Below are 25,624 nucleotides of genomic sequence, written 5' to 3' on the forward strand. Positions count from 1 at the left end.
AATACTAGTAAATAGAATTCAACAGCACATTAATATGATCATACACCATGATCAAATGGGATTTACACTTGGGATGCAAGGATGGTTTGACATACACAAATCAATTGATATGATACACCACATTAACAGAATGAAGGAGAAAAATCACAGGATTATCTCAATAGATGCAGAAAAGTCATATGACAAAATTTAATGTCCTTTCATGATAAAAGCTCTCAACAAAATAGTTATTGAATGAATTTACCTCAACATAATAAAGGTCATATATGTAGCAGTTTCTTGATCTGAACAAGTTTTGTATACTTGTGTGCTTGTTTGAGGTGTCATGGCCAAGCATAAAACTGTATATGCATGTCCGAGGACCTACCTCCTTGGGAAGATCATATCTAACAAAACAAGATGGATTTGCAATGTAGGGCAAAAGTTTATCATTAGATAAAGAACCATTAAGAGAAGAGAAAGGTATTTATGAGATAAGTACAGTTACTAAATTAATATTTATAAAACACTTAGAAGGCATGCATTGCATATATATAATAATTTTATAAGAACTTGTTAAATAATAAATTGTACATGCATAATATGTAGATCATTCAGAAAATTCTGTGACTTAACATTCACACTTTTGACCAGGAAGCTGCAAAAAATAGTGTGCAAATAATATAAGAATATTTTCCCCTTATGCTCCGTGTTATAATAAGCAAATGAGGTGTCTTAACCATTCATTTCAATAATTTCTTTAGCAAATAGAGGCCATATTGACAGTTTCTGCACTAATGAGAAATACATTTTCTATAGATATATGTAATTCTCAGCATTCCAGGTATGAATTTTTATTATCAGAAATACTAGTGCCTTAGATAAGAACTGGCAATGAAGCCTTTGTTATCAGAAGTGATTGGAAACATTCCTTCAGCAACCGAGCGACCACAGGAGATGATTTGTATGAGTGTAATGAAGCCCAGAGACCTAATAATTTGAGTACCATTGATTTGGGAAAAAACTATTTTTTTCTTTGAAAAGCAAAAGCACGTATACAATTGTATTTCCCTGTCCCAATAGTTTCTTATGCAGTTGCTACCATCCTATTAATTATAACTTTTAACCAAAGTAACTAACTTCTATTACACAGAGAATATTCTGAAATGAGTAATTAGGAACTGTTTGTCATGCAAAAGCACTTTATCATATTAGCAGAAATTATGAACATAACACAATTTTCTACAGCCACGCATAACCGTTTTACATCTTCTTAAAGTTGCAAAAAGAAATACATTAACATAGTATGATATTTATTTTAAAAATACCTGCTTTTCATTTTCTTCAAGCTATTTTGCAACTCCATAAATCATAGAAACCTAATAAAATATTTGAAATTCCCACTATTATCAACAATAAACTATGTGTGTTGTATGAGTCTCCATTATAATGGTTACAAAACAAGATTACCAGAGTGATTTTGGTTTTATTTTGTTTTAGTATTTTTACTCTTTTAAGTGTTATTTATAATGAAATTATTATTTATAAAATAAACATTTGTTTCATAACAATAACACCGAAAACACATTAACGGGCCAGTTTTCATTCAAAATATTAAGAGATATTAAAGTCTTGAGATCTTGTTTGAATTTCCTTATTAGTTTATTGGGCCCAGAAAACAAAGATTGGTTTCCAAATCTGCACAATGACTCTGATGACAAAAAAGAAGCATACTCTCTTTACTCAGGTACTTTTTGATTCTCATTCCCTAATTCTTATTCATTGATTATTGCTTGTCTCACTCAGAACTACACTCAATATCTTGCTTTATGTTTTTATTTATTTCCATATCTCTAGTATTGTCACTAGGTCCTTGGACAACAAAGTATATTGTGAAAAAACATATGCACATCAATAAGTATAAGTTTCAACGTAACATCAGCCTTTGAATGACTTCAGAAATGTTATTTTTTTTTTTATTAATGTTATGATAGATTACAACCTTGTGAGATTTCAGTTGTACATTTTTGTTAGTCATGTTGTGGGTACACCACTTCCCCCTCTGTGCCCTCCCCCCACCCCCCCTTTTCCCTGGTAACCACCGATCAGATCTCCTTATCAATATACTAATTTCCACCTATGAGTGGAGTCATATAGAGTTCGTCTTTCTCTGACTGGCTTATTTCACTTAACATAATACCCTCGAGGTCCATCCACATTGTTGTGAATGGGCCAATTTTGTCTTTTTTTATGGCTGAGTAGTATTCCATTGCGTATATATACCACATCTTCTTTATCCAATCCTCAGTTTCTGGGCATGTAGGCTGGTTCCACGTCTTGGCTATTGTAAATAATGCTGCGATGAACATAGGGGTGCAACGGACTCTTGAGATTTCTGATATCAGGTTCTTAGGATAGATACCCAGTAATGGGATGGCTGGGTCATAGGGTATTTCTATTTTTAACTTTTTGAGAAGTCTCCATACTGTTTTCCATAGTGGCTGTACCAGTTTGCATTCCCACCAACAGTGTATGAGGGTTCCTTTTTCTCCACAACCTCTCCAACATTTGTCACTCTTGGTTTTGGATGTTTTTGCCAATCTAACGGGGGTAAGGTGATATCTTAGTGTAGTTTTGATTTGCATTTCCCTGGTGATTAGCGATGATGAACATCTTTTCATGTATCTATTGGCGATATTCATATCTTCTTTTGAGAAATGTCTGTTCATGTCCTCTGCCCATTTTTTGATCGGGTTGTTTGTTTTTTTGTTGTTAAGCAGTGTGAGTTCTTTGTATATTATGGAGATTAACCCTTTGTCGGATAAGTGGCTTGTAAATATTTTTTCCCAATTAGTGAGCTGTTTTTTTGTTTCAATCCTGTTTTCCCTTGCCTTGAAGAAGCTCTTTAGTCTGATGAAGTCCCATTTGTTTATTCTTTCTATTGTTTCCCTCAACTGAGGAGTTACAGTGTCCGAAAAGATTCTTTTGAAACTGATGTCAAAGAGTGTACTGCCTATATTCTCTTCCAAAAGACTTATTGTCTCAGGCCTAATCTTTAGGTCTTTGATCCATTTTGAGTTTATTTTGGTGTGTGGTGAAAAAGACTGGTCAATTTTCAATCTTTTGCATGTGGCTGTCCAGTTTTCCCAGCACCATTTGTTGAAGAGACTTTCTTTTCTCCATTGTAGGCCCTCTGCTCCTTTATCGAAGATTAGCTGTCCATAGATGTGTGGTTTTATCTCTGAGCTTTCAATTCTGTTCCATTGATCTGTGGACCTGTTTTTGTACCAAGAAATGTTATTTTGTTTTATAGGAAACTGTTGTTTTTTGCACAAAAAGAGATGATACTACCATGAGAAAAAACTTTTATAGTTTCTCTGACAGAGAAAGCCAAGTAAGATATTTATCAACAGATTTCCACATTATATAATGAGGAGAACTGGTAATGTATACTTCTCTTATTTTTTTTCTTGTAGTGAGAACTCTTACGATTTACTCTCTTTACTGTGCTATGTATCATATAGCAGTGTTAGCTAAAGCTATCAAGTTTTAAATTACATGTCTAGTACTTAGTTATCTTATAACTGGGAGTTTGTAACTTTTGACCACTTTCCTCCAATTCCCCTTACCCTTCGCTTCTGATCTCTTCTGATCACGTCTGATCTATTTTTCTATGAATTTGGGTGTTTTCCCCTTATATTTTTTTTAACTCCCTAATTTGAATCAAATGGTATATGCAGCATCTATATCACCTTTAGTCACACTACATTGATAATAATTTTAACAACACCATCTATCTTTTGTAGGTTACATAGTGATTTTGCACTAGGCTCTGTGTTTACATTTACCATCTCATCTTTTCTTATTATGGTAAAATATACATAAAATTTACCATTTTAACCATTTTAAGTGTACAGTTCAGTGGCATTAAGTATATTCATATTGTTGTGCAACCAACACCACTCCATCTCAGAACTTTTTCATCACCTCAAACTGAAACTCTGTACCCATCAAATAATTTTCCATTTTTTTCTTCCCTCCATCCCTGCCAACCACTGTTCTACTGTGTGTCTCTATAAAATTGACTACTCTCTGGGGGTTGGGATTTCAACAAATGAATTTGGGGCAGAAACAAACATTCAGTCTATAGCATTCAGACCCAGATCCCAAATGTAACATCCCATTGACTTCTAGCCTCCAAGGATATCCACTGGATAATCTACTAATAATCATAGCAAGGTTCCGTTTTACTTGACACATTACTTTTCTTTTGTTGTTTTCAGGATTATCTCTGGCTTTGGCTTTTGACAGTTTGATTGCATGCCTCAGTATGGATCACCTTGGGTTTATCCTACTTGGAATACATTGAGCTTTTTGGATTTATAGATTTATGTGTTTCATCAAATCTGGTAAGCTTCTGCCCATTATTTCTTCAAATAACCTCTCTGCGCTTTCTCTCTTCTCATTCTGTGACACCCATAATGAATGTATTGGTCTGATTGATGGTGTCCTGTAAGTACCTTTGGCTCTGTTCACTTTCCTGTATTCTTTTTTCTTTCTGACTCAATAATTTGAAATATCATGGCTTCATGTTAGCTGATTCTTTCTTTTGTCTGTCTAATCTGTTTTGAATTTTTGTATTGAATATTTCAATTCAGTTGTTGTATTTTTCAACTCTATTATTTCTGTTTGGTTCCTTTGAAATATTTTCTGTCATTTGTTGACATTTTCATTTTGTTTGTATATAATTTTCCTGTTTTCATTTAGTTCTTTGTCTATTTTTCTTTAGCTCCTTGAGCATATTTAGTTCAGACATTTTAGAAGTTTGTCTAGGTAGACTGATATTGTGCTTCCTCATGGACAATTTCTGGAGATTTATTTTGTCCTTTGAGTAGGCCATATTTTTTTTCATGCCTTATGATTTGTTGTTGTTGAAAATTGGGCATTTGGTAAAACGGCTATCTCTTCCAGTCTTTGCAAATTGGCTCTGTGTCAAGACATCTGTATTTTTCAATTGGGTGTACTTTGAGCTTTGGGATTAGTCTGAGGTGAAGGCTTAAGGTCTTCTCAGCCTTTCTGGGCATGCATCTTGCCTAGGTCTGCATGTAGCTTTTTAAATTTCTCCATATATACGGCTGGTTTTGAATGTCTTAACTACCCAATGTGTCACACCCAGGTTCTCCACAAGGAGTTAGATGGTCTGTTGTATGTCTCAACTTCTGATCTCTTGCCCTAGGTGCCTGTGGCTCTATAGTCTTCTGCAGCATTTAGCTCAAGTGCCTGCCATTTTCACTGCTTTTCCCAGTTTGAGATCTGAGTTTTGCTACTATTCCTCCCCTGAGCTCCAAGTTCAGTGAAACAAAGAATAGTCCTTCAGGCAGCCCTCAGACAAGTTAAAACATTGGAAGTAAGGTATGCTTTTCTCCCTCAGTTTGAGGCAGGGAATTGAGATCTGGGTTGCCACTATCTCCAGGCTAAGACCTTGCCACATGAGGGAGAGTGTGGGGCAATTACAAGTAAAAATGCCATAAAAATTCCTAATAGTTTGAATGTGGCTTTTTCTTGATTGGGCATTCCCTTGGTTGCTGTAGGTCTTTGACTATTTCTCAGACCACCTATAAAGTCGTTATAGGCAGTGTTTAATTTTTTTTAATGCTTTCTTGGAAGAACAAGGGCCTGGAGCTTCCTATTCTGCCATTTTGCTGGCATCATTCCAACTCTCTCAATTTTTTATGATGTATATATTTTGTATCTATGATCAAAGTACTTTTTAAGCCTTGGCTTTCTTTACCTTACATTATAAGTATTTTTAAAATTGTAGACATACAAACTTGTTAGGCTGATGGATGACTTAGTGAGTCTAGCCTAGGCTAGATGATCCCTGCCACTCCCAATACCTCTATAAACATACGAATCTGAAAGAAATCAGGATTCCTTTCCCATTAAGCAACCTATACTGTTCAGCTGTGCTCAGCACAAGCTCATCTTTGGTTTGACCAAAGTCTGTGGTACCAAGTGCTATTCCTGGGTTTCTTTTGTCTTGTATCATGTATCGTTTGTGGTGTTTGTTCTCTTTTACTAGACAGTTAGTTCACAACATAGGACATAAACCACTCTTCACCCAGATAGTGGCATTTTGAAAGTGGAACATAGTCTGTCCAGCAACTTTAGGTGGGGAGGCATCTTCTTTTGAGGGAATGACGGTAAGGCATTGAACCTAAATAGTATAGTCAGTGACAAGATGATCATGGGAATTTTATCTGGGGACTACAAAGTCTGGGTGCAGAGGATCTATTGATAATAGAAGATAATAAAAATGCTTGGAATCTGGTTCAAGATGTCATTTAGGAAGATCCTGAACTCACCTCCTCCATGGACACACTAAGGTCTACATCTACAGATAGAACAATTTCCTCTTAAGAAAACCTAAAGGCTGGCTGAGTGATGACTAAACATTGGGAAGATGTGAAGAAAACCATATTGAAGTAGGTAGTTGAGACTGAGACACGGTCTTGTGATAAACCCCACCCCCAATGTGGCATCCCACAACTGGGAGGGGATTCCAAAAATGGGCCTTCTCCCTGAGGAGTGACCAGTTTGAACTTCACAATGAGCAGCCCAACTTTTAAGACATAAACTTGAGAGATGGGTCCCCAAAACATCTAACTTTGAAAACCAACAAGGCCACCATCCTGAGACCCACAAGACTGTAGCAATCTGAGAAACCACTCTTAAAAGGCTCATGCATTCCGACTCATCTACCCTAGAGGCCAGCTCAGAGAAAACTGATTTCTGGGAGCGAAGGAGGCTCACCTGCCTATATTAAGGTGTTGGCTCAAAGGGAAGATATATAATTTAACACACACATCTAGAAGCCTGCTGAAACCCTCTCTGGGGATGGAGACTGGCAGGTACCATCTTTGTGCTCTCCCTTTGCCATGCTCTGGAGTACCACTGTGTCCTGGAAGGGACCTTTCACTTGCATCTGGTGCCTGGAGTTTTGTGACTGCTGCCTAGGGGATGCCTCCTGATTGCGTGTTTCTGAAGGTTAAGGGAGCTTGTGTTCCTGGTCCCATGATACTGTAATGATTAGTGTTACACAGAAAGAAGCTCACAGCCCTGTCCAGCATCCCGACTTTTGTGACTGCTGCCAGGGGACACCTCTACATTGCCTGGCTCTAAAGGCCAGTGGAGTTTATGCTCGTGTGCCCCACAGGACTGTAACCAACAGACGAGTCCTTAAATAGCTACCACCCCCAGGGCACAGCAAGAGGTAACAGACCCAGGAGCTGAATCCTTCTGTGAAGGAGACCTATTAGCTAATTATCATTACTGCAGCCTGAGGGATAGGCTTCTAATTAAACACACAACTTCCAGCCTACTGTATTCCTTTCCATCGACCTCAGAGTGTGGGCACTATCTTCATGCTAACCCTCTGCCATGCTCCAGGGTTCCACTGTCTCCTGAAGGGGAGATTTACACATGCCTGATGCCCTGGTTTTTGTGTCTGCTGCCCAAGTTTATGCAGCTGCCACCCAGAGGACACCCCTTAATTTCCTGGTCCTAATGACCAGTCCCCCTGCTTGCATTCCTGAGTCTCACAGGACTATGGCAATTGGAAAGATGATTCTTGGCAAACTGCCACTCCAAGGGCACTGCACAGACATCAGACTGAGGCACACTCTCCACTCTTTCTGTGAAGGAGGCATCTTTGTTTATCTTGGAGCTTTGACCTGAGGATCCGTCTTCAGGTTTGGCACACATTTAGTGGCCACTAGAGTGCTTTCAAAGAACATAGGCTGTGGGTGCCCTTTTTGCATTCTCCCTCTGCCTTGCTCCAGCTCACTGTTATTACCCAGAAAAGAGCTTATATATCTGAAGCCCTTATTTCTGCAATTGCCACCCAGGGGACACCTCCAGAATGTCAGGACTGTATATATATATATATATATATATATATATATATATATATATATATACCCACTGTTAAAAGCTGATGCCTGAGAGTCTGCCTTCCAGTCACCCTGAATCTAGGTGCTGAGATCATCTTGTTTGGGAAACTGACAGTCTTGGCACATCCTCTACTACTGGGAGCTATTAAAATATAATAGACTGCTTGAACAAGCACAAAGGTTTACAAGACAACCAAGAACTGAGGAAGGGTTGAATGATATGTTTCATCTCCTACACAAGCCTTCTTCTTCAAGACTGGAAGAGCTGGTTATTTCATCTACTATATAGAAACCAACACAGGGAGTCAAGCAAAATGAAGAAACAAAGGGATATATTCCAAATAAAAGAACAAGATAAAACCTTAGGAAGAAAACAATAATGAAATGGAAATCAATAAGTTACCTATTAAAGAGTTCAAAGTAATGGTCATAAAATGCTCATCAAACTGGGGAGAAGAACGAGTGAACACAATGAGAACTTCAACAAAGAAGGAAAATATAAGAAAGTACCAAATAGAAGTCACAGAGCTGAAGAATATAATAACTGCACAGGAAAATAAACTAGAGGGGGTCAATAACAGACTAGATGAAAGAGAAGAAAGGGTCAGTTAATTCAAAGACAAGACAGTGGGACTTACACAGTCAGAGCACCAAGAAGAAAAAAGAATGAAAAAGATAAAGATAGCTTAAGGGACTTATGAGACAACATCATACAGATTAGCATTCATATCACAGGGCTCCCAGAAGGAGAAGAGAGAGAAAAGTGCAAAAACCTTATTTAAAGGAATAATGGCTGAAAACTTTCCTAACCTGGGGAAAGAAACAGACATCCAGTTCCGGGAAGCCCAGAGAGTTCCAAATAGGAGGAACCCAAAGAGACTCACACCAAGACTCATTATAATTAAAATGTCAAAAGTTAAAGATGAGGAGAGAATATTAAAAGAAGTAAGAAAAAGACCCCAACTTATTAAATACAAGAGAACCCCTACGATACTATTGGCAGATTTTTCAAAAGAAACTTTTCAAGACAGATATATTCAACATGCTGAAAGAAAATAAGTTCCAACCAAGAATACTCCACCCAGCAAAGTTATCATTCAGAAATTAAGGTGAGATAAAGAGTTTTCCAGAGAAGCAAAAACTAAAGGAGTTCTTCACCACTAAATTAGCCATAAAAAAATGTTGAAGAGACTTTTTTAAGCTTAATATAAAGGGTAATAATTAGTAACAAGAACACACGTGAAATGATAAATCTCATTGTAAAGATAAACATATAGTAAAAGTTGCAGATTAATTACTTGTAAAGCTAGTGTGAAGGTTAAAAGACAAATGTAGTAAAAGCATTCATGATTACAATAATTAGTTAAGGACTACACAGATAAAAAAATTTAAAATGTGACATCGAAAACATAAAACTTGGGAATAGAAGAGTAATAATGTGAAACTTCACAATGGGCTCAAACTTAAGATGTTATCAACATAAACTAGATGGTTATAGATACAAGTTTTTATATGTAAGCCTCATGATAACTACAAAGCAAAAACCTATAGTAAATACACTAAAGATAAAGCAAAAGGAATTTAAGAATGTAACTAATGAAAGTCATCAAAGCACAAAAGAAGAGAGCAAGAAATGATGAAAGGAACAGAACACAGAGGAACTACAAAAATGACCATAAAACAATTTAAAAAGTGGCAACAAACACATACCCATCTATAATTACATTAAATGTTAAAGGGCTAAATTCTGCCATCAAAAGACACAGAGGGCCAGCCTGGTGGTGCAGTGGTTAAGTTCTCATGTTCCACTGTGGTGGCTCAGGGTTCAGCAGCCTGGGGTTTGGATCCCATGTATGGACCTAAACACCACTTATCAAGCCATGTTGTGGCAGGCATCCCACATATAAAATAGAGCAAGATGGGCACAGATGTTAGCTCATGGCCAATCTTCCTCAGCAAAAAGAGGAAGATTGGTGGCAGATATTAGCTCAGGGGTAATCTTCCTGAAAGAAAAAAAAAAAGACAGAGTGGCTGAATGTATTAAAAAAAACAAGGCATATCTATATATTGGCTACAAGAGACTCACTTTAGATGTAAGGACACACACAGACTAAAAGTGTAAGCATGGAAAAAAGTATTCCATGCAAATGGAAACCAAAAGAAAGGTTGAGTAGCTATACTTATATCAGACAAAATAGACTTAAAATAGACTATAATAAGAGACAAAGAAGGGCATTACATAATGATAAAAGGGCCAATACAATAATAAGATACGTTTGTAAATATTTTTGCACCCTACAAAGAAGCACCTAAATATAAAAAGCAAATATTAACAGATCTAAAAGAAGAAATAGATAACAATATAATAATAGTAGGACACTTTAATACCCCACTTACATCAATGGATAGATCATCCAGACAGAAAATCAAAAGGAAAGATCAGCCTTAAATGACACATTGGACCAGATAGACTTAATAGATATTTACCAAACATTCCAACCAAAAGCAACAGAATACACATTCTTCTCAGGTACACATGAAATATTTTCCAAGATAGATCTTATGTCAGACTACAAAACAAGTCTTAATTTTAAGAGGACTGAAATCATATTAAGCATCTTTTTCAACCACAATGCTTTGAAACTAGACATTAATTAATTAATAGCATGCTACTGAACAAGATTGGGTCAAAAAAGAAGAAATCAAACGAGTAATCAAACAATACCTTGAAACAAATGAAAAAAAAATGTTACATACCAAAATTTTTGGCATGCAGAAAAGCAGTTCTAAGAGAGAAGTTCATAACAATAAAGGCCTACCTCAAAAAACTAGATGTCTCAAGAGGCTCAAGATGGTGGCATAAGAAGATCCTAACCTCACCTCCTCTCACAAACACAACACATATACAGCTACATATGGAAAAAATCCCTCTAAAAAGAATCCTAGAACTAGCAGAACATTTGTTACACATAAAAGTTTAAAGGGGCCACACTGAGACCGGTAAGAGAGGCAGAGACATGATCATGCTAAAAACCCCACCCCTGGCATGGTAAGCCACAATTGGGAGGGATCGCAAATCAATCAATCAATCAATCAATGGAGCTTCTTCCTGAGGATCAAAGGGTTTGTACCCCACACCAGGCACCCTACCCCTTGGGTCCTACACTAGACAGATGAGACCACAAAAATTTCTGGCCTTGAAAACCAATGGGGCTTACATTCAAGAGAAACATAGGACTAGAGAGAATGAGGATCCCATTCTTAAAGGGCTCACACACAGACCCACTCACCACTGGACCCAGCGCAAAAAGCATCAGTTTGAAAGAGCCTTGACCATACGTGAAGGAGAGTCACTTGTTAATCTTAAAGCAGCTGCAAGAGTGGCGAAAGTCTGTTGGGACTCTCTCTTAGGATAGAAAACTGGTAGGCACCATTTTTAAGGGGGAACAGCCCTGCCCCCCAGCACCATGCTGCCTGTGCATGAGACCAATAGACATGAAAGGTGAGGAGCCCTGCCCTCGCATGCTACTTTCATGACCCTACCAGAGCCAACGGGCACAAGCAGACCACACAGCGGACAATCCTTTAGCGCCTAGCTCTGGTAGTCAGAGGGGATTGTGCTTAAGGGCCTCAAGTGACATTTATACAAGTCTGCTAGAGGCACTTAATTTGTCTAATACATAGAGACAAACACAGAGGATAAGACGAAATGAGGAGACAAAAGAATATGTTCCAAATGAAAGAATAAGACAAAACATCAGAAAAAAAATTAATGAAATGGAGATTAGCAATCTACCTGATAAAGAGTTCAAGGTAATGGTCATAAAGATGCTTCCTGAACTCAGAAGAAGAATGGATGAACACAGTGAGATCTTCGAAAAAGAGATGGAAAATATAAGAAAGTTCCAAACAGAAGTTACAATGCTGAAGAATACAATAACTAAAATGAAAAATATGCTAGAGAGCTTCAACCGCAGACTGGATGAAACTGAAGATCCTATCAGTGACCTGGAAGACAAAGCAATAAGACTCACCCAGACGGAGCAGCAAAAAAGAAAAAAAAAAGAAAAGAAAATGAAGATAACTTAAGGCACCATTGGGATAACCTCAAGTGGGCTAACATTCACATTATAGGAGTCCCAAAGGAGAAGAGAGAGAGAAAGGACCAGAAAATTTATTTGAAGAAATAATGGTTGAAAACTTCCCTAATCCGGGGAAGGAAACAGATATCATGAAAAGAAGTTCAATATCACTAGTTATTAGGTAAATGCAAATCAAAACCACAATGAGATATCACCTCACATGTTAGAATGGCTATTATCAAAAAGACAATAAATGACAAGTTTTGGAAAGAATGTGGAGAAAAGGGAGCCCTTATACACTGTTGATGGGAATGTAAATTGGTGAAGCTGCTATGGAAAACAGTATGGAGATTCCTCAAAAACTTAAGAGTAGAACTACCATATGCCCAAGCAATTCCACTTCTGGGTATTTATTCAAAAACACAAAAACAATAATCTAAAAAGATGTATATGCACCCCTATGCTTAATGCAGCCTTATTTACAATAGCCAAGACATGGAAACAACCTAAGTGTACATTGATGGATGAATGGATAAGGAAGATGTGATATATATGTATATACACACACACACACGCATATATATATATATATATATATATCTACACACATTTGCGTGAGTGCATGCTCGTGCACACACACCCACACCCACCCACACACACACACACACACACACCAGAATACTACTCAGCCATAAAAAAGAATGAAATCTTGCCATTTGTGACAACATGGATGGACCTTGAGGGTATTATGCTCAGCAAAATAAGTCAGATGGAGAAAGACAAATACTGTATGATTTCACTCATGTGTGGAATCTAACAAAACAAAACAAACAAACAAAACAAAAACAAAAACAAGCTCATAGATTCAGAGAACAGATTGGTGGTTACCAGAGGGGAAGTACTCAAATAAATAAAATCAGAAATGAAAGAGGAGTTGTTACAGCTGGTACCACAGAAATATGAAGAATCATGAGACTACTATCACCTATGTTTTCTTCTAGGAGTTTTGTGGTTTCAGGTCTTATGTTCAAGTATTTAACCCATTTTGAGTCAATTTTTGTGTAAAATGTAAGATAGGAGTTCAGTTTCATTCTTTTTCATGTGGCTATAGAATTTTCAACACCATTTTTTTAAGAGACTGCCCTTTCAAGTGTATATGAACAATTATACACTAACAAATTGGACAACCTAGAAGAAATGGATAAATTTGTTTCTACTACTTAGCAACACTGGATGCTAATGAAATGGGAAATCTGAATAGACTGACTACTAGTAAGGGGATTGAATTAGCAATCAAAAATCTCACAACAAACAAAAGTCCAGAACCAGACAGTTTCACTGGTGAATTCTACCAAACATTCAAAGAAGAAATAATACCAACCCTTCTCAAACTCTTCTAAAAAATAAAAATGGAAGAAACTCTGCCAAACTCATTTTATGAGGCCAGCATTACCCTGATACCAAAACCAGACAAGGATGCCATAAGAAAAGAAAATTACAGGCTAAAATCCCTAATGAACATAGATGCAAAATCCTTCACAAAATATTAGGAAACAAAACTCAACAGGAGTTTCAAAGAATCATGCACCACGGTTGAGTAGGAGTTATTCCAGGGATGCGAGGATGGTTTAACGTCCCCAAATCAATCAATGTTATACACTGCATTAATAAAATGAAGGATAAAAATCATATGATCATCTTAATAGATGTTGAAAAGCATTTGACAAAATTCAACATCCACTTAGGATGAAAACAAATAGTCATAAAAATTGTATGGAACCACAGAAGACCTTGCATAGCCAAAGAAATCTTGATAAAGAACAACAAAGCTGGAGCCATCAGGCTCACTGATTTCAAAGCATATTGCAAAACTATAGTAATTAGAACAGTATGGTATTGGCATAAACACTGACACATAGATCAATGGAACAGAATAGACAGCCCAGAAATAAACCCACACCTATATGGTCAATTAATTTATGACAAAGGATCCAAGAGTATACATGGGTGAAAGGGCAGTCTCTTAAAAAAATGGTGTTGAAAATTCTATAGCCACATGAAAAAGAATGAAACTGAACTCCTATCTTACATTTTACACAAAAATTGACTCAAAATGGGTTAAATACTTGAACATAAGACCTGAAACCACAAAACTCCTAGAAGAAAACATAGGTGATATGGTATTTGACATAAGTCTTTGTGATGATTTTTTGAATCTGACACCAAAAGCAAAAGCAACAGCAACAAAAGTAAAAATGTAAACAAATGGGACTACATCAAATGAAAAAGCTTCTGCACAGCAATATAAACCATCAACAAAATGAATAGGCAACCTTCTGCATGGGAGAAAATATTTGCAAATCCTATATCTGGTAAGGGGCTAATATCCAAATCTATAAGGAACTCATATAACCCAATAGCAAAATACCCCAAACAATCTGATTAAAAATCGGGCAAAAGACTCAAATGGCCATTTTTCCAAAGAATACATACAGATGGTCAAGAGGTACATGAAAAGATGCTCTACATCATTAATCTTCAGAGAAATGCAAATCAAAACCACAATGAGATATGACCTCACACCTGTTAGACTGGCTATTATCAAAAAGACTTGAAAAAACAAGTGTCAGCAAAGATGTAGAAAAAAGGGAACCCTTGTGCACTATTGGTTGGAATGTAAATTAGTGCAGCCCCTATGGAAAGAAGTGTGAAGCTTCCTCAAGAAGTTAAAAATAGAACTACCATATGATCCAGCAATTCCACTTCTGAGTATTGATCTGAAGCAAATGAAAACACCAGCTTGAAAAGATATGTGCATCCCCATCTTCACTGCAGCATTATTTACAATAGTCAATATATGGAGACAACCTAAGTGTCTATCAATGGACGAATGGATAAAGAAAGTGTGATATATATATATATATATATATATACACATTTTGTATATATATATATATGTATAATGGAATATTGTTTAGCCTTAAAAAAGAATGAAATCTTGCCATTTGCTACAACATGGATGGACCTTAAGGGCATTATACGAAGAGAAATAAGTCAGACAGAGAAAGACGAATACGATATGATTTCTCTTACATTTGGAAACTAAAATACATCTATATCTATCTTTATATATAAATCTAATCTATGTATCTATATCTAATCTATATCTAATCTATGTATCTATATCTAATCTATATCTACATTTATAAACCAAGCTCACTGATGAATAGAACAATTTGGTGCTTGCCAGAGGCAGGGGATGATGAGTGGGAGAAATGAGTGAATTGTTTTTGTTTTTGTTTTTGGTTTAAATAAATTTATTTTAAAAAAATGTAATGGAAATTAAGATAATAAATATGCTTGAAATCTCAGCCATTGAAACATTTGGAACAATCATATACTATCAGTTCCACATGGGGACAAACTAGTTCTTACAGAGACATATGTATCTTAAGGGGAGGAAATAGAGCAAAATTGACCTCAGAAATTTATTTTGGACCTTCATTTGAGATTAAAATAAATCGGGAGGGAATGACAACGATGAGGCTCTTTAATGTGGCTTCCTCACACAAAACCACATGGCTATTTTTTTAGAAAAAGAGATTGAAAAAATATATTATGGGTTTCCAAATCATATATATATATATATATATATATATATATATATATATATATATAGCATATACTTAGATAAGTGAATCTGTAAGAATTATTAAGAAGCCAAGGGAACCTAAATAGTTTTTAGGAAAAGGACCAATGGACAAAGGTAAATGAAATTAGTCTGCAGGTGAGAGTAGTTGATAGGAAAATGGAACACAAGAAAACTGACTCGGAAGCATTTAGAGATGCTTCCACTTTCGTGATTGGAATCATTCATTCCTTCTCCAATATCCTTCTTCAGTACTTTATGGGCCCCTGAATATCCAGAAAGAACTCAGGAGATAAAGCTGAAGATCATGCTTAAACTCCTGCAACCCTCAGCATCTTTGTCCAAGAATGATCCTGATATGAATTCTTCTACTTCATTGACTGCATTATATATTGTTCTGTTAAGAATTACTCCATTAAATTATTATTGTTCCATTAATAGAGATATATTCCTCCAATATTCTCATAGTTATGTAATATTTTGTTATGATTTTGGTGCTTATCCTTAAAATTCTAACATGCATCTTTGATTTAATGTCCAATATAAAAGGTTGCTTGATCTCTTCCTAGCCATTTTAATAACTCCATGTCTCTCCCTTTTGATGTAATTGCAACACTTAAAGTGTACTTTAATTTTATGCAATTTAAAACCGTTAATATTATGGTTGTATGTAATCGCTATCCATTTACATTTACACCCATATTTACCTATTTCATTGCCCTTCATCTTGAATTGCCCTTTATCCTGAGGTTCCATTTGGGATCATATTCTTACACCTAAAGAACATTATAGTGTATATCCTTAGTGGAGTCCAAAGAAATTAATTCTTTTCTTCTACCTATCTTAAATTACCTTTATTTCACCTATGAAATATGATTATATACTCATATCATTCTCATATAGTTAGCATCTTGTCTCTGGGAATAGAATTTTAGTATGGCACTAGTCTTTCAGTAATCATATGGCTTTCATGTTTTCTTCTTTTTATGTTAGCTGCCAATTTTTCCTTTGAAGGTAAATTCTGTTTTTCTCTGCCTGCCTTTCAGCTTTTATTTTTGGTCTGGTTTTCAGCAATTACATATGATATACGTAACTTTGTTTTCATTTTGTTCACCCTACTGGGGTTCACAAGGCTTTGTCAATACTTAGTTTGTTGTCTTCTATCAGTTTTGGAACATTCACAGACATGAGTTCTTCTACTAAAAGTTACGGGTAAACTGTGATTTACAAAAGCAAATTTTGAGGTAATAGATCATTAGGAGACATTGCCTTAGTAACTGATTACTGTTTTTATATATATTTTTACTTGCTCTTCCTGGGAGATTTGACTGGTGATCTGTACATACAAGTCCAGTTTGAAACAGTATGTATACAAGACGAAAGCAAGGCAATGGGCAAAAACTTTCAGGTGTGCTTTGTTGAAAATTATTCAACGTGGAGTCCAGCCTCAGTAGGGAAGAATGTTGTAATTATAAGGAGTACCTTCCAAGAGCATCGTATGGAAATTGTCAGTATATATGCCATAAATTTACCATCACTGATATGGATTGAAATCTTTATTAAAGGCAATAACAGAACTTGAATACAATGTAAAAGAAGAAACAGTATAGAAACAACAGCCACAAAGTGGAAGAGAACTAAAACGTAGGAGACCTCTATTCTTTAGGCTTGCTACAGTCTACTAAGGGGAAAAAATCACTTCTATTAATCTTTTTTTCATATTCCAAAAAATAATTAGTATAAAAATAGTCATTCCTTATGAAAAATTATTATGGTATTTGATTCTTGAAAGTTCTTTTTCTCATTTGTTTCTTGCTGAAAGATACATCCAGAGGAGAAAAATGTAAATCTGCTTGCATGAGCAGCCCTGACTATTACCAAAGAAGCAACATTCTTACAACTTGGTTTGATATGATTCATTGTTCTGGGGTCAGCATACATAATGGTTATGCTCATGATCTCTAGAGTAAGACTACTTTGGTTTAAATCTTGGTTCTAATTGTTACTAGCTATACAACCTGGGAAAAATTTCTCACACTTTCTGGGCCTCAGTTTCTTTATTAGTATGACAAAAATAATGATAGTACTGTCTTATAGGATTATTGGGGCAGTGTATGCTTTAATACACGTAATCACTGAAGTAGAACCAGGAATGTTAGAAGCAATCAATGAATGTTGGTAATTTTTTAGGTGCCAATTGTGACCAGATTCCCTTTGGTTTGTACGTCCTATGTTGTTTTCCCCCCATTTGTTTACCAAGGTCAGAAAGTTTTATATGTTAGTATTTACTTCTATATACAAATATACTGAAAATTTAAAAATAACATAATCATTTTAAATCCATATCTTGATCTTTTGGGATTAAGAGATTTCCAATTATAATATGTTGAGTGTAGCATGCTTGAATGAACCCAAGATATTAAAAATCTCTATTTATAATTATCTTCCATATAAAAAAGATAGGGATGAATATTATGCCATACTTCCAATTATTCCTTGCTATTTGTCTTGATAAGACTGTAGATGTGCTTCAGAACAATTTTCTTGCTGACAAAATTTTATTTTCAGCAGAAATAAAATACAAATTTTCTTCAGAGAACGACCAGTTACCTTGACAGACAAAAAGTACATGTATGAAGATAATTTCATCACACAAAGTCACTCCGTGTATTATAATTTTTGCATTATTATTTGCAATTATCCTCCCTAAGTTAGAGAGAAGTCTTTATATATGAGAATTTTTGTACATGCGCCATAGTTATCTAACTTTGATCTCATGTTTATTAATTGTATGTGTATATATATATATCTAAATTTAAATAGCTTGCATGTGATACCAAGATTCCCATTGCAATGCAATACATACCTTTTTTTGCTACTTCAATTTGCAATATGTAGTTGTATCTGATATATTCAACTCCTTTAAAGTCTCTTCTAGACAATGAACTGAAATTCATAAAATTTGCAAAAGAAAATATGTTTTAATACTATTATTACTTTCAAACATTTGAGACAGCAAGTAAAATAGAAATCTAAAATTTCTTAAATATAATTTATCCATTCATTTTTTTATTATTAAATGAGGAATGAATTTTAAGTTATTTGCAAGTAACTGATAATAAAGTATGAACTTTTACTTATAAAGTATATTTATGAGTTAATAACTGGTGCTTTAATAATTGCAAGTTTCAACATCTGATTGATACCATTCTCAGTAGTTCGTAAACTTGGACAATCAGGACGTAATGACCTAAGCTATCTTTGAGGCAAATATCTTTGACATAGCACACATCCAATCAGTCACAAAGTACTATTTATTCCATCATTTCAATGCTTCATATATATGTTCCCTTCTTCACAGTATCATAACACTTTCCCTATTCAAATTTTTGTTGTTTTTATGTAGAGGTAGTATAATATTCTGTAAACTCTCTAGTTCTCACTTTACAATAGTTCCCTCAAAATGCTTCAACCCCAATGCACAGCTTGAATAATGTTACCCTTTCAACCATGTTCAGAGACTCTCAATCGTTTATATGCTAAAATTCAAACTCATTACAATTAAGTTTTTACAAAATTTGGCCATTTTTTAACAGCTCTATTTCTATATTCAAATACAAAACCTTTAATCCACATCACTTCACACCGATGTGTTTTGTTTTATTTGGAAGGATCTGGCACACCAGATGGCACAACTTGAATTTTAAAAAAAATGAGTGAATGGAATGTTTCTAGCTTGAATTTACTTAAGTCTGAATGATCTATGGTTACTTCTAAGAGATTCTGGAGACCTCATATGAATTGGAGAGAAAAGATTCCTGCGTACCTGCTTTACCAAGATCTGATCCCAGTTCAGTTATACAATCATGGAACTTGTTATTGGACATAGGGTTTCAATTTGGTCAAGTACAACATGATTTTAGATCTTTTTATATCAACGTGACTTTAAATTCTCTGGACCACATTACTCCAGTTTGAGTTCCAAATTCACTGCTGGACTCATTGGAATAAATGTAACAAATATTGCTGGGTCATTTCCTAATCAGACCACTTACAGTATTAAAATTCAATATGTCTTATGATGAATCAGTGTAAAGAAAAGAACATATTATCATCAACTTTCCATTTCCTCACACTTGCAGTCTTCCATGTTTGTTCCCTAAATTGATCATTCCATATTTTAAACATATTCTCCTAAGATGGATGCTTCTAGTCACTGTTCTGATGCAGTTGAACATGGACCTACATCTTCTCTATCTTCTTTAAAATAAGAAACCAAATCTTAAGCCACCATTGAGTAAGCAAGCTATGCTCGACTAAATTTTCTACCCAAGAACATTCTTGTTTATTTACAGGCTTTATCCTCCATTTATGTCATAAGTTTATTCATCCATGATTCACTTATGATATCCAAGATCTCCCTTCAATTACCTATAGCTTATAGACTATTTTGGCACCTGGAAAGCCTAGATCCCTACTTCTCTTGTTAATATATTTCAATATGTATTTTGTTAATCTCAGGCATTTTTACTTTTATGTATAATTTACAAGTAACTTATCATGAAAATGCATTTGCATTGGAATCACGTAAACCTTAGTCTTTCCACCAAGGTACATTTAATATATACTCAATTCATTAATGCCTTTCTTTATGCCTTTTAGTAAAGTATTATAATCTCTTTCATATAAGCCATATCAATTGTTAAGTTTATGAATTTATTTAATCAAAAATATTCACTAAGTATCTGTAAGGTGTCAACATAGTATTTGAAGCAAAGATTATATGTAGAGCAAATACAGACATGGGCTTTGTGATAATGAAGCTAACAATCTAATGGGAGAGACAGACATTGAATAAACAACCACATGAAGAATTATACATGTGGGATTGTGAAAGATGCTACAAATAAATGGTACATAAGATATTGTAATAGAGATATTTTGTCTAATTATAAAAGAATATTGATTATTCTGAGATAATTAATTACGCTAGGATTTAGTTATCCTGAGAAAAGTAGAAGGAAGGATGCTTCAGGTCAAAGGAATAGTTTATGCATATGCCCTGTAGAAAAGGGATCACAGATAAAGTCACAATTCAGACCAATCTGCCCAGAGAAGTCCTGATTTATGCTTGTTGTCCCAGAGTAATTATTAACAACATCAACTCTCATTCTTAAAATTATCCTTGTTTTTATGATGTTACACTGTAACTCTAACCATAAATCATTCAGTGAACTAAAGGGCAACAACTATGGCTGGAGCTTAGAGTGTGAGAATGTATGTAGCACTAGCAGGGGTAGAAATCTATGGACCACGCAAGGAAGGACTTTATAAACTATGTTAAGGATTTTTAAATTTATATTGAATTTAAATTACTAAGAAGCTAATAGTAAAGTTATGGTGAGTTTATGAAATTTATATTTTGAAGAAGCTACTCTGGAAATAGACTGGAAGAAGTCAAGGGTGGATGAAGTTAGAGGCTAGTAGAGTAGATAGATAAAAGAGAGAGAGTGATTATTATCTTGCATTAGATAGATAGTAATGCAAATGTAGAGAAGTGTACTAACTCACTAAATTGAGATAATCAGTGGTAGTTAGGTAACACAGATGACTCTCAGGTTCATTTCACTAGATATCAAGTGCCAAGAAAGATAACAATATTTAAAGTATATTATTTTTTTCTGGATGTTGGTAAAGATCAAGGCTGGGAAGATAGAGGTTTGGAAAAGTAGTGTGCTGCGTGTTTTTTAAGATGTCTAAGAAGAAATGTCAAGTAAGAGGTTTAAAAGATGGACCTAGGTATTAGATATTAGCGCCTGCCAGTATGTAATAAAACTTGGTTAATTTTGTATCCAGCTTCATTATTGAAGTATTCGTTTTATTCTGATTTTTTTTTCCAGTAGATTTCCTTGTAATATCTGGGTAAGAAAGCACATCATATGCAGATAATTTCAGTATTTAATTTTTAATATTTATTTTATATCTAACTAGGTTTTCCTGCATTATGGCTTTTTTTTTGACCAGGACATCCAAGAAATGTTGAATAATAGTTATTATATCAGTCATCCTTGTCTTCCTGATTCTATTGAAACAATAATTTTCATCATGAAAGATTACATTTGCTGAAGGTTCTTATACACATCCTTAATCAAGTTAAATATGTTTTCTTCTAATTGTAGTTATTTCTTTTTTTTCTCTCTGTTGACAAATCTCTCAACAGCAGTACAAACCCCTCTGATCTTAACCAGGATTTGTTCATCGTGTAGTGTTCTTTTAGTCAGTGGTGTATTATGTTGGCTCTCTCATGTAGAATTTTTGCTTCTATGTTTGTAAGGTCTATTGTCCTAAAATAGCTTTCTGTGTACAGAGATAATTTGGAATAATGCTATGCCCATCTTACTGATTTGGGTGGGGCTCTTTCATTTTTTGCTAGCTACTAAACAGTTTATCTTGGCGTCAGTTTTTGTTATTAAGATATTTTCAAGTTCATCCTTAAAAATTATCAGTCAGTTATCTGTTTGGATGTGCATCTTTGATTAGGTTATTTATCTGTAGAATATAGTTATTCAATTTCTCTACATTGTCTTGGGTCTCTTTATTATCATATGTGTCTTTGCAGGATATCATACACTTAAACAAGGTTTTTGTGTTTACTATTAAAAATCACATATTCTGCAATATTCTGAAATAATTATCTTTGAGATTATAATTGCTTTAGACAAATTATGCCTTTTGAATAAATTTCTACTCCATGTGCTTTGAGCAATTTGAGCACTTATTTTCCTGTTTTATAAATCTATCTTTTTCTTTTTAAAGATTGGCACCTGAGCTAACATCTGTTGCCAATCTTCTTATTTTTCTTCTTGTTCTTCTCCCTAACGCCCCCCCAGTACATAGCTGTATATTCTAGTTGTAGGTCCTTATGATTGTGCTATGTGGGCTTGCTCAGCATGGCTTGATGAGCAGTGCCGCATCTGTGCCCAGCATATGAACCAGCGTAACCCTGGGCCACCGAAGCGGTGTGTGGGAACTTAACCACTTGGCCACCGGGCAGGCCTCTAAATCTAATATATCTTACTTTCTGTATTTGAAATTTTTCACATTTCTGATTTGCTAATAGTACTAAGAGTTTTATGGATTTATTCTTTTAAGTGCTATATATTTTTTGTAATATTGACATATTGAATTCAAGCAACGTGTAGGCTCAGTCCAACATCCTTGATCATTTTGCTTCATTTTTTGATGAATATCTGTCCATAATCTTTTATTTCCTCTATTAAATTCTCTCTTTCAAATTACTTGACTTGATGCCCTTACAGTTAATTTTTAACTATCCCACCAGTAAATTATATAAATATTTTCACATTTTATTACACCTCAGTTGGTGAATCTAATGTCAATAACATTATGATAAAATATAGACTGCAGCTATTCTTTTCTATTTTTATCAAAACACCCAGCTATCCACTGACATCTTTGATAAAGTCACCTGGGCCTATGCTATTCTTGAAAATTCCAAAATTGAATTGACAAAATTATCATATAATTAAAATAACAAATGAGAAAAATACCTTGAGGAAATTCTTAGAACCAATTTTAAAGGCTTTTAAAAATTATACTGTACTGATTTAAAACACGTTAATGAAATAGTTCTGAAAATTACTTACCCTTAGCTGTCATAATTGCAGCTAGTGCGAGGAAAATTAGATAAAGGAGGGCAAATACCCCTGCAGCAACGCACCATGGAGAGCCTGTCCAAAGAGAGGGAAGTGGGCTACTATGCTGATCAATGGAAAGACGACTCAGGAGTCGGGATTAGAAAGAATTTTGGTCAGGAATACTCAACCCACTTATATTAGATTGAAATCTAAGCTCATGGGAGCACCACAGCATGGGAAAATATACCCTAGTCTGTGAGAGGAACTCTAAAGTGTTTTGCAGATTTGGGGACAACCAGGGAAGATATGAATATTTTTATGTAGGAAAGGGTTGTTTGTGGACTAACAAGTTGCTCTATTAAAGAGACCTTACAAAGACCACAAAAGATCCCTTCACAAATCCTAGGGATTTAATTCGTCACCTTCCTCCAATTTTTAAAAAATGGTTTCTTCCATCTTTGTAGCAGATCTAGTTTAAGAATAAAACTCCTGCATTAACTGTTGGCCCAGACAGATATCCTGTGACAGTTTTGATAAAAGTCCATTTATCATGAGATACTTCACAAGCTCCATTTTGTTTTTAGAAATACTGAAGCTTTAAAGGAACAGTTACCTTTTGCAAAAGTAAAATATCAACCCAGAAGAGTATATATGAAACAGCCTTTATCCTACGGCTATGGTATATCATTGTAAGTCACTGTGGCCGTCAGTGATTCATTGTTCATTTTCGTTTGCTCTTAACAGAGCACTTTATGTCTCTAAGACTAGTTAAAAAGTGTTGGTACAAGAGACAAATTCTGATTCAGAGACTAGTCCAGGAATATTTATTTTTATGATTAGTTCATTAAAGCATTAAAGTTCATTATTCAAGCAAAAAAAGAAATCTAGTTTTAAATGTTTTTTACCTTTTGACTTCGAAATCCTAGTTATTTTTCTCTTCTGAGTATTTGAAGAGTTTTGAACTTTGACTGCTGTGTATGTTATACCTTCCTCACAAAACTCTAGAAAAGAAAAATACATGCAATAACCATAATTTATATATACGTACATACATATTTATACATATATATTTATATACACATACATAATTTATATATACATACACAAGTACTTATACATACCTACCTGTATGATACATAAACATATAATTAAAAAGAATGCTAGAAATCATAAACAAAATTTGCCCCATTTTATGCCTATAAGAAAGTTTTAAAATTGACCCAGTCATTTAATTACTTTGTGAAATGTGGCAAGTTCTTTTTCATTTTTAATCTTAATTTCTTTATCACGATGAAGTTCCCTTCACAGAGGTAACAACAGTATTCATTCATAGATATATTATAGAGATTAAATTAATGTACATAAAGTCAGTAGCAGAGTGCTTGAAACAATAAACATGCAATAAGTGTTCTTGTAGTAGTAGTAATAGCAGTGTAGAATGGTAATTCTAAGAATATAATGGGCAATACCATCAGCAGTAACACTGGTTGCAGAAGCAAGAGTAGAAAGATAAAAATTAACTTAAATACCTATCTTTGCCCCTTCTTATAGTTACATTTAAGCTTAATAAAAGGAGCATGAGAAAAAAATATCATCTGTCATCTAATTCTCAGTAGGTAGAAAAATTCTCTTAGCAACATATTGCATGTACTCCTTCAGTTCAAGCGAAGCAAAACTCATAGGCACCAAGTCAATAACATTTTTCCAAATAATGTTAAATCTAATCCATTTGTAAATATTTACTTATCAAAGGATGATTGTCTGAAATTTAAATCCCCTTCAAGTGGAAAATCTTAAATTCACTTATAAAGACAAAAGATTTTCAACTCCTCATCTAAAAGTATCTGGCGGTGGACTTTGTTGTTTATAATATTATTTTCTCATCAAATAAATGGATTACTTAGCATAACAACAGTATCTGATTTTACCTGTATTTTCATGAAGTTCCACTGGCGAAGAATGAAGATCAAGACAGGGGCTGGACAGTGTCGGTGTCTCTGGTTCCATAGTTTAGATTAGGTTGCATGGATCAGATGACGAGCAGAGGGTCAGAATGAGACAGGATCAAGGAAACACATCTCTTAACATTGCAACATGAGACAGGATGTTTACTCTAAATTTAACATGTAAACTATTTTTTCACTTAAGAAAATAAAAGGCAATGTAATCCAGCCCCTATAGATTAAATTTGTTGTTCTTCTATGTAAGAAAACACTTCTTTATTTCCAAAGATAAAGTTTGAAATTATTTAACCATAATGATTTGTTCTCTGCTTGTTATTTTTCAAAAACAACGATGACTAGA

The 25,624-nt window shown here is 34.7% G+C and overlaps 1 protein-coding gene across 5 annotated transcripts in view; it reads right to left on the minus strand.

The window, feature by feature from the left end:
• LOC139083337 (uncharacterized) overlaps positions 1 to 25,409 on the minus strand; it is a 41,246-nt gene extending 15,837 nt beyond the window's left edge. For 2 of the 5 annotated variants that reach the window (XM_070619059.1, XM_070619060.1), the window contains exons 1-4: positions 25,249 to 25,395; positions 24,226 to 24,321; positions 23,330 to 23,413; positions 18,529 to 18,608 (exon numbers count right to left, since the gene is read on the minus strand). In XM_070619059.1, the coding sequence (XP_070475160.1) occupies positions 18,538 to 18,608; positions 23,330 to 23,413; positions 24,226 to 24,321; positions 25,249 to 25,327 (330 nt within the window). In that variant the 5' untranslated portion in view covers positions 25,328 to 25,395 and the 3' untranslated portion in view covers positions 18,529 to 18,537. Of the gene's footprint in view, positions 1 to 1,943; positions 3,256 to 16,369; positions 16,439 to 17,204; positions 18,273 to 18,528; positions 18,609 to 23,329; positions 23,414 to 24,225; positions 24,322 to 25,248 lie in introns of those variants that run through there. The other 3 variants (XM_070619058.1, XM_070619062.1, XM_070619061.1) reach the window with 3 other exon arrangements.
• Positions 25,410 to 25,624: the final 215 nt, after the last annotated feature.

Source organism: Equus przewalskii, chromosome 5 (genome assembly GCF_037783145.1).
Source record: "Equus przewalskii isolate Varuska chromosome 5, EquPr2, whole genome shotgun sequence".
Lineage (NCBI taxonomy): Eukaryota > Metazoa > Chordata > Mammalia > Perissodactyla > Equidae > Equus > Equus przewalskii.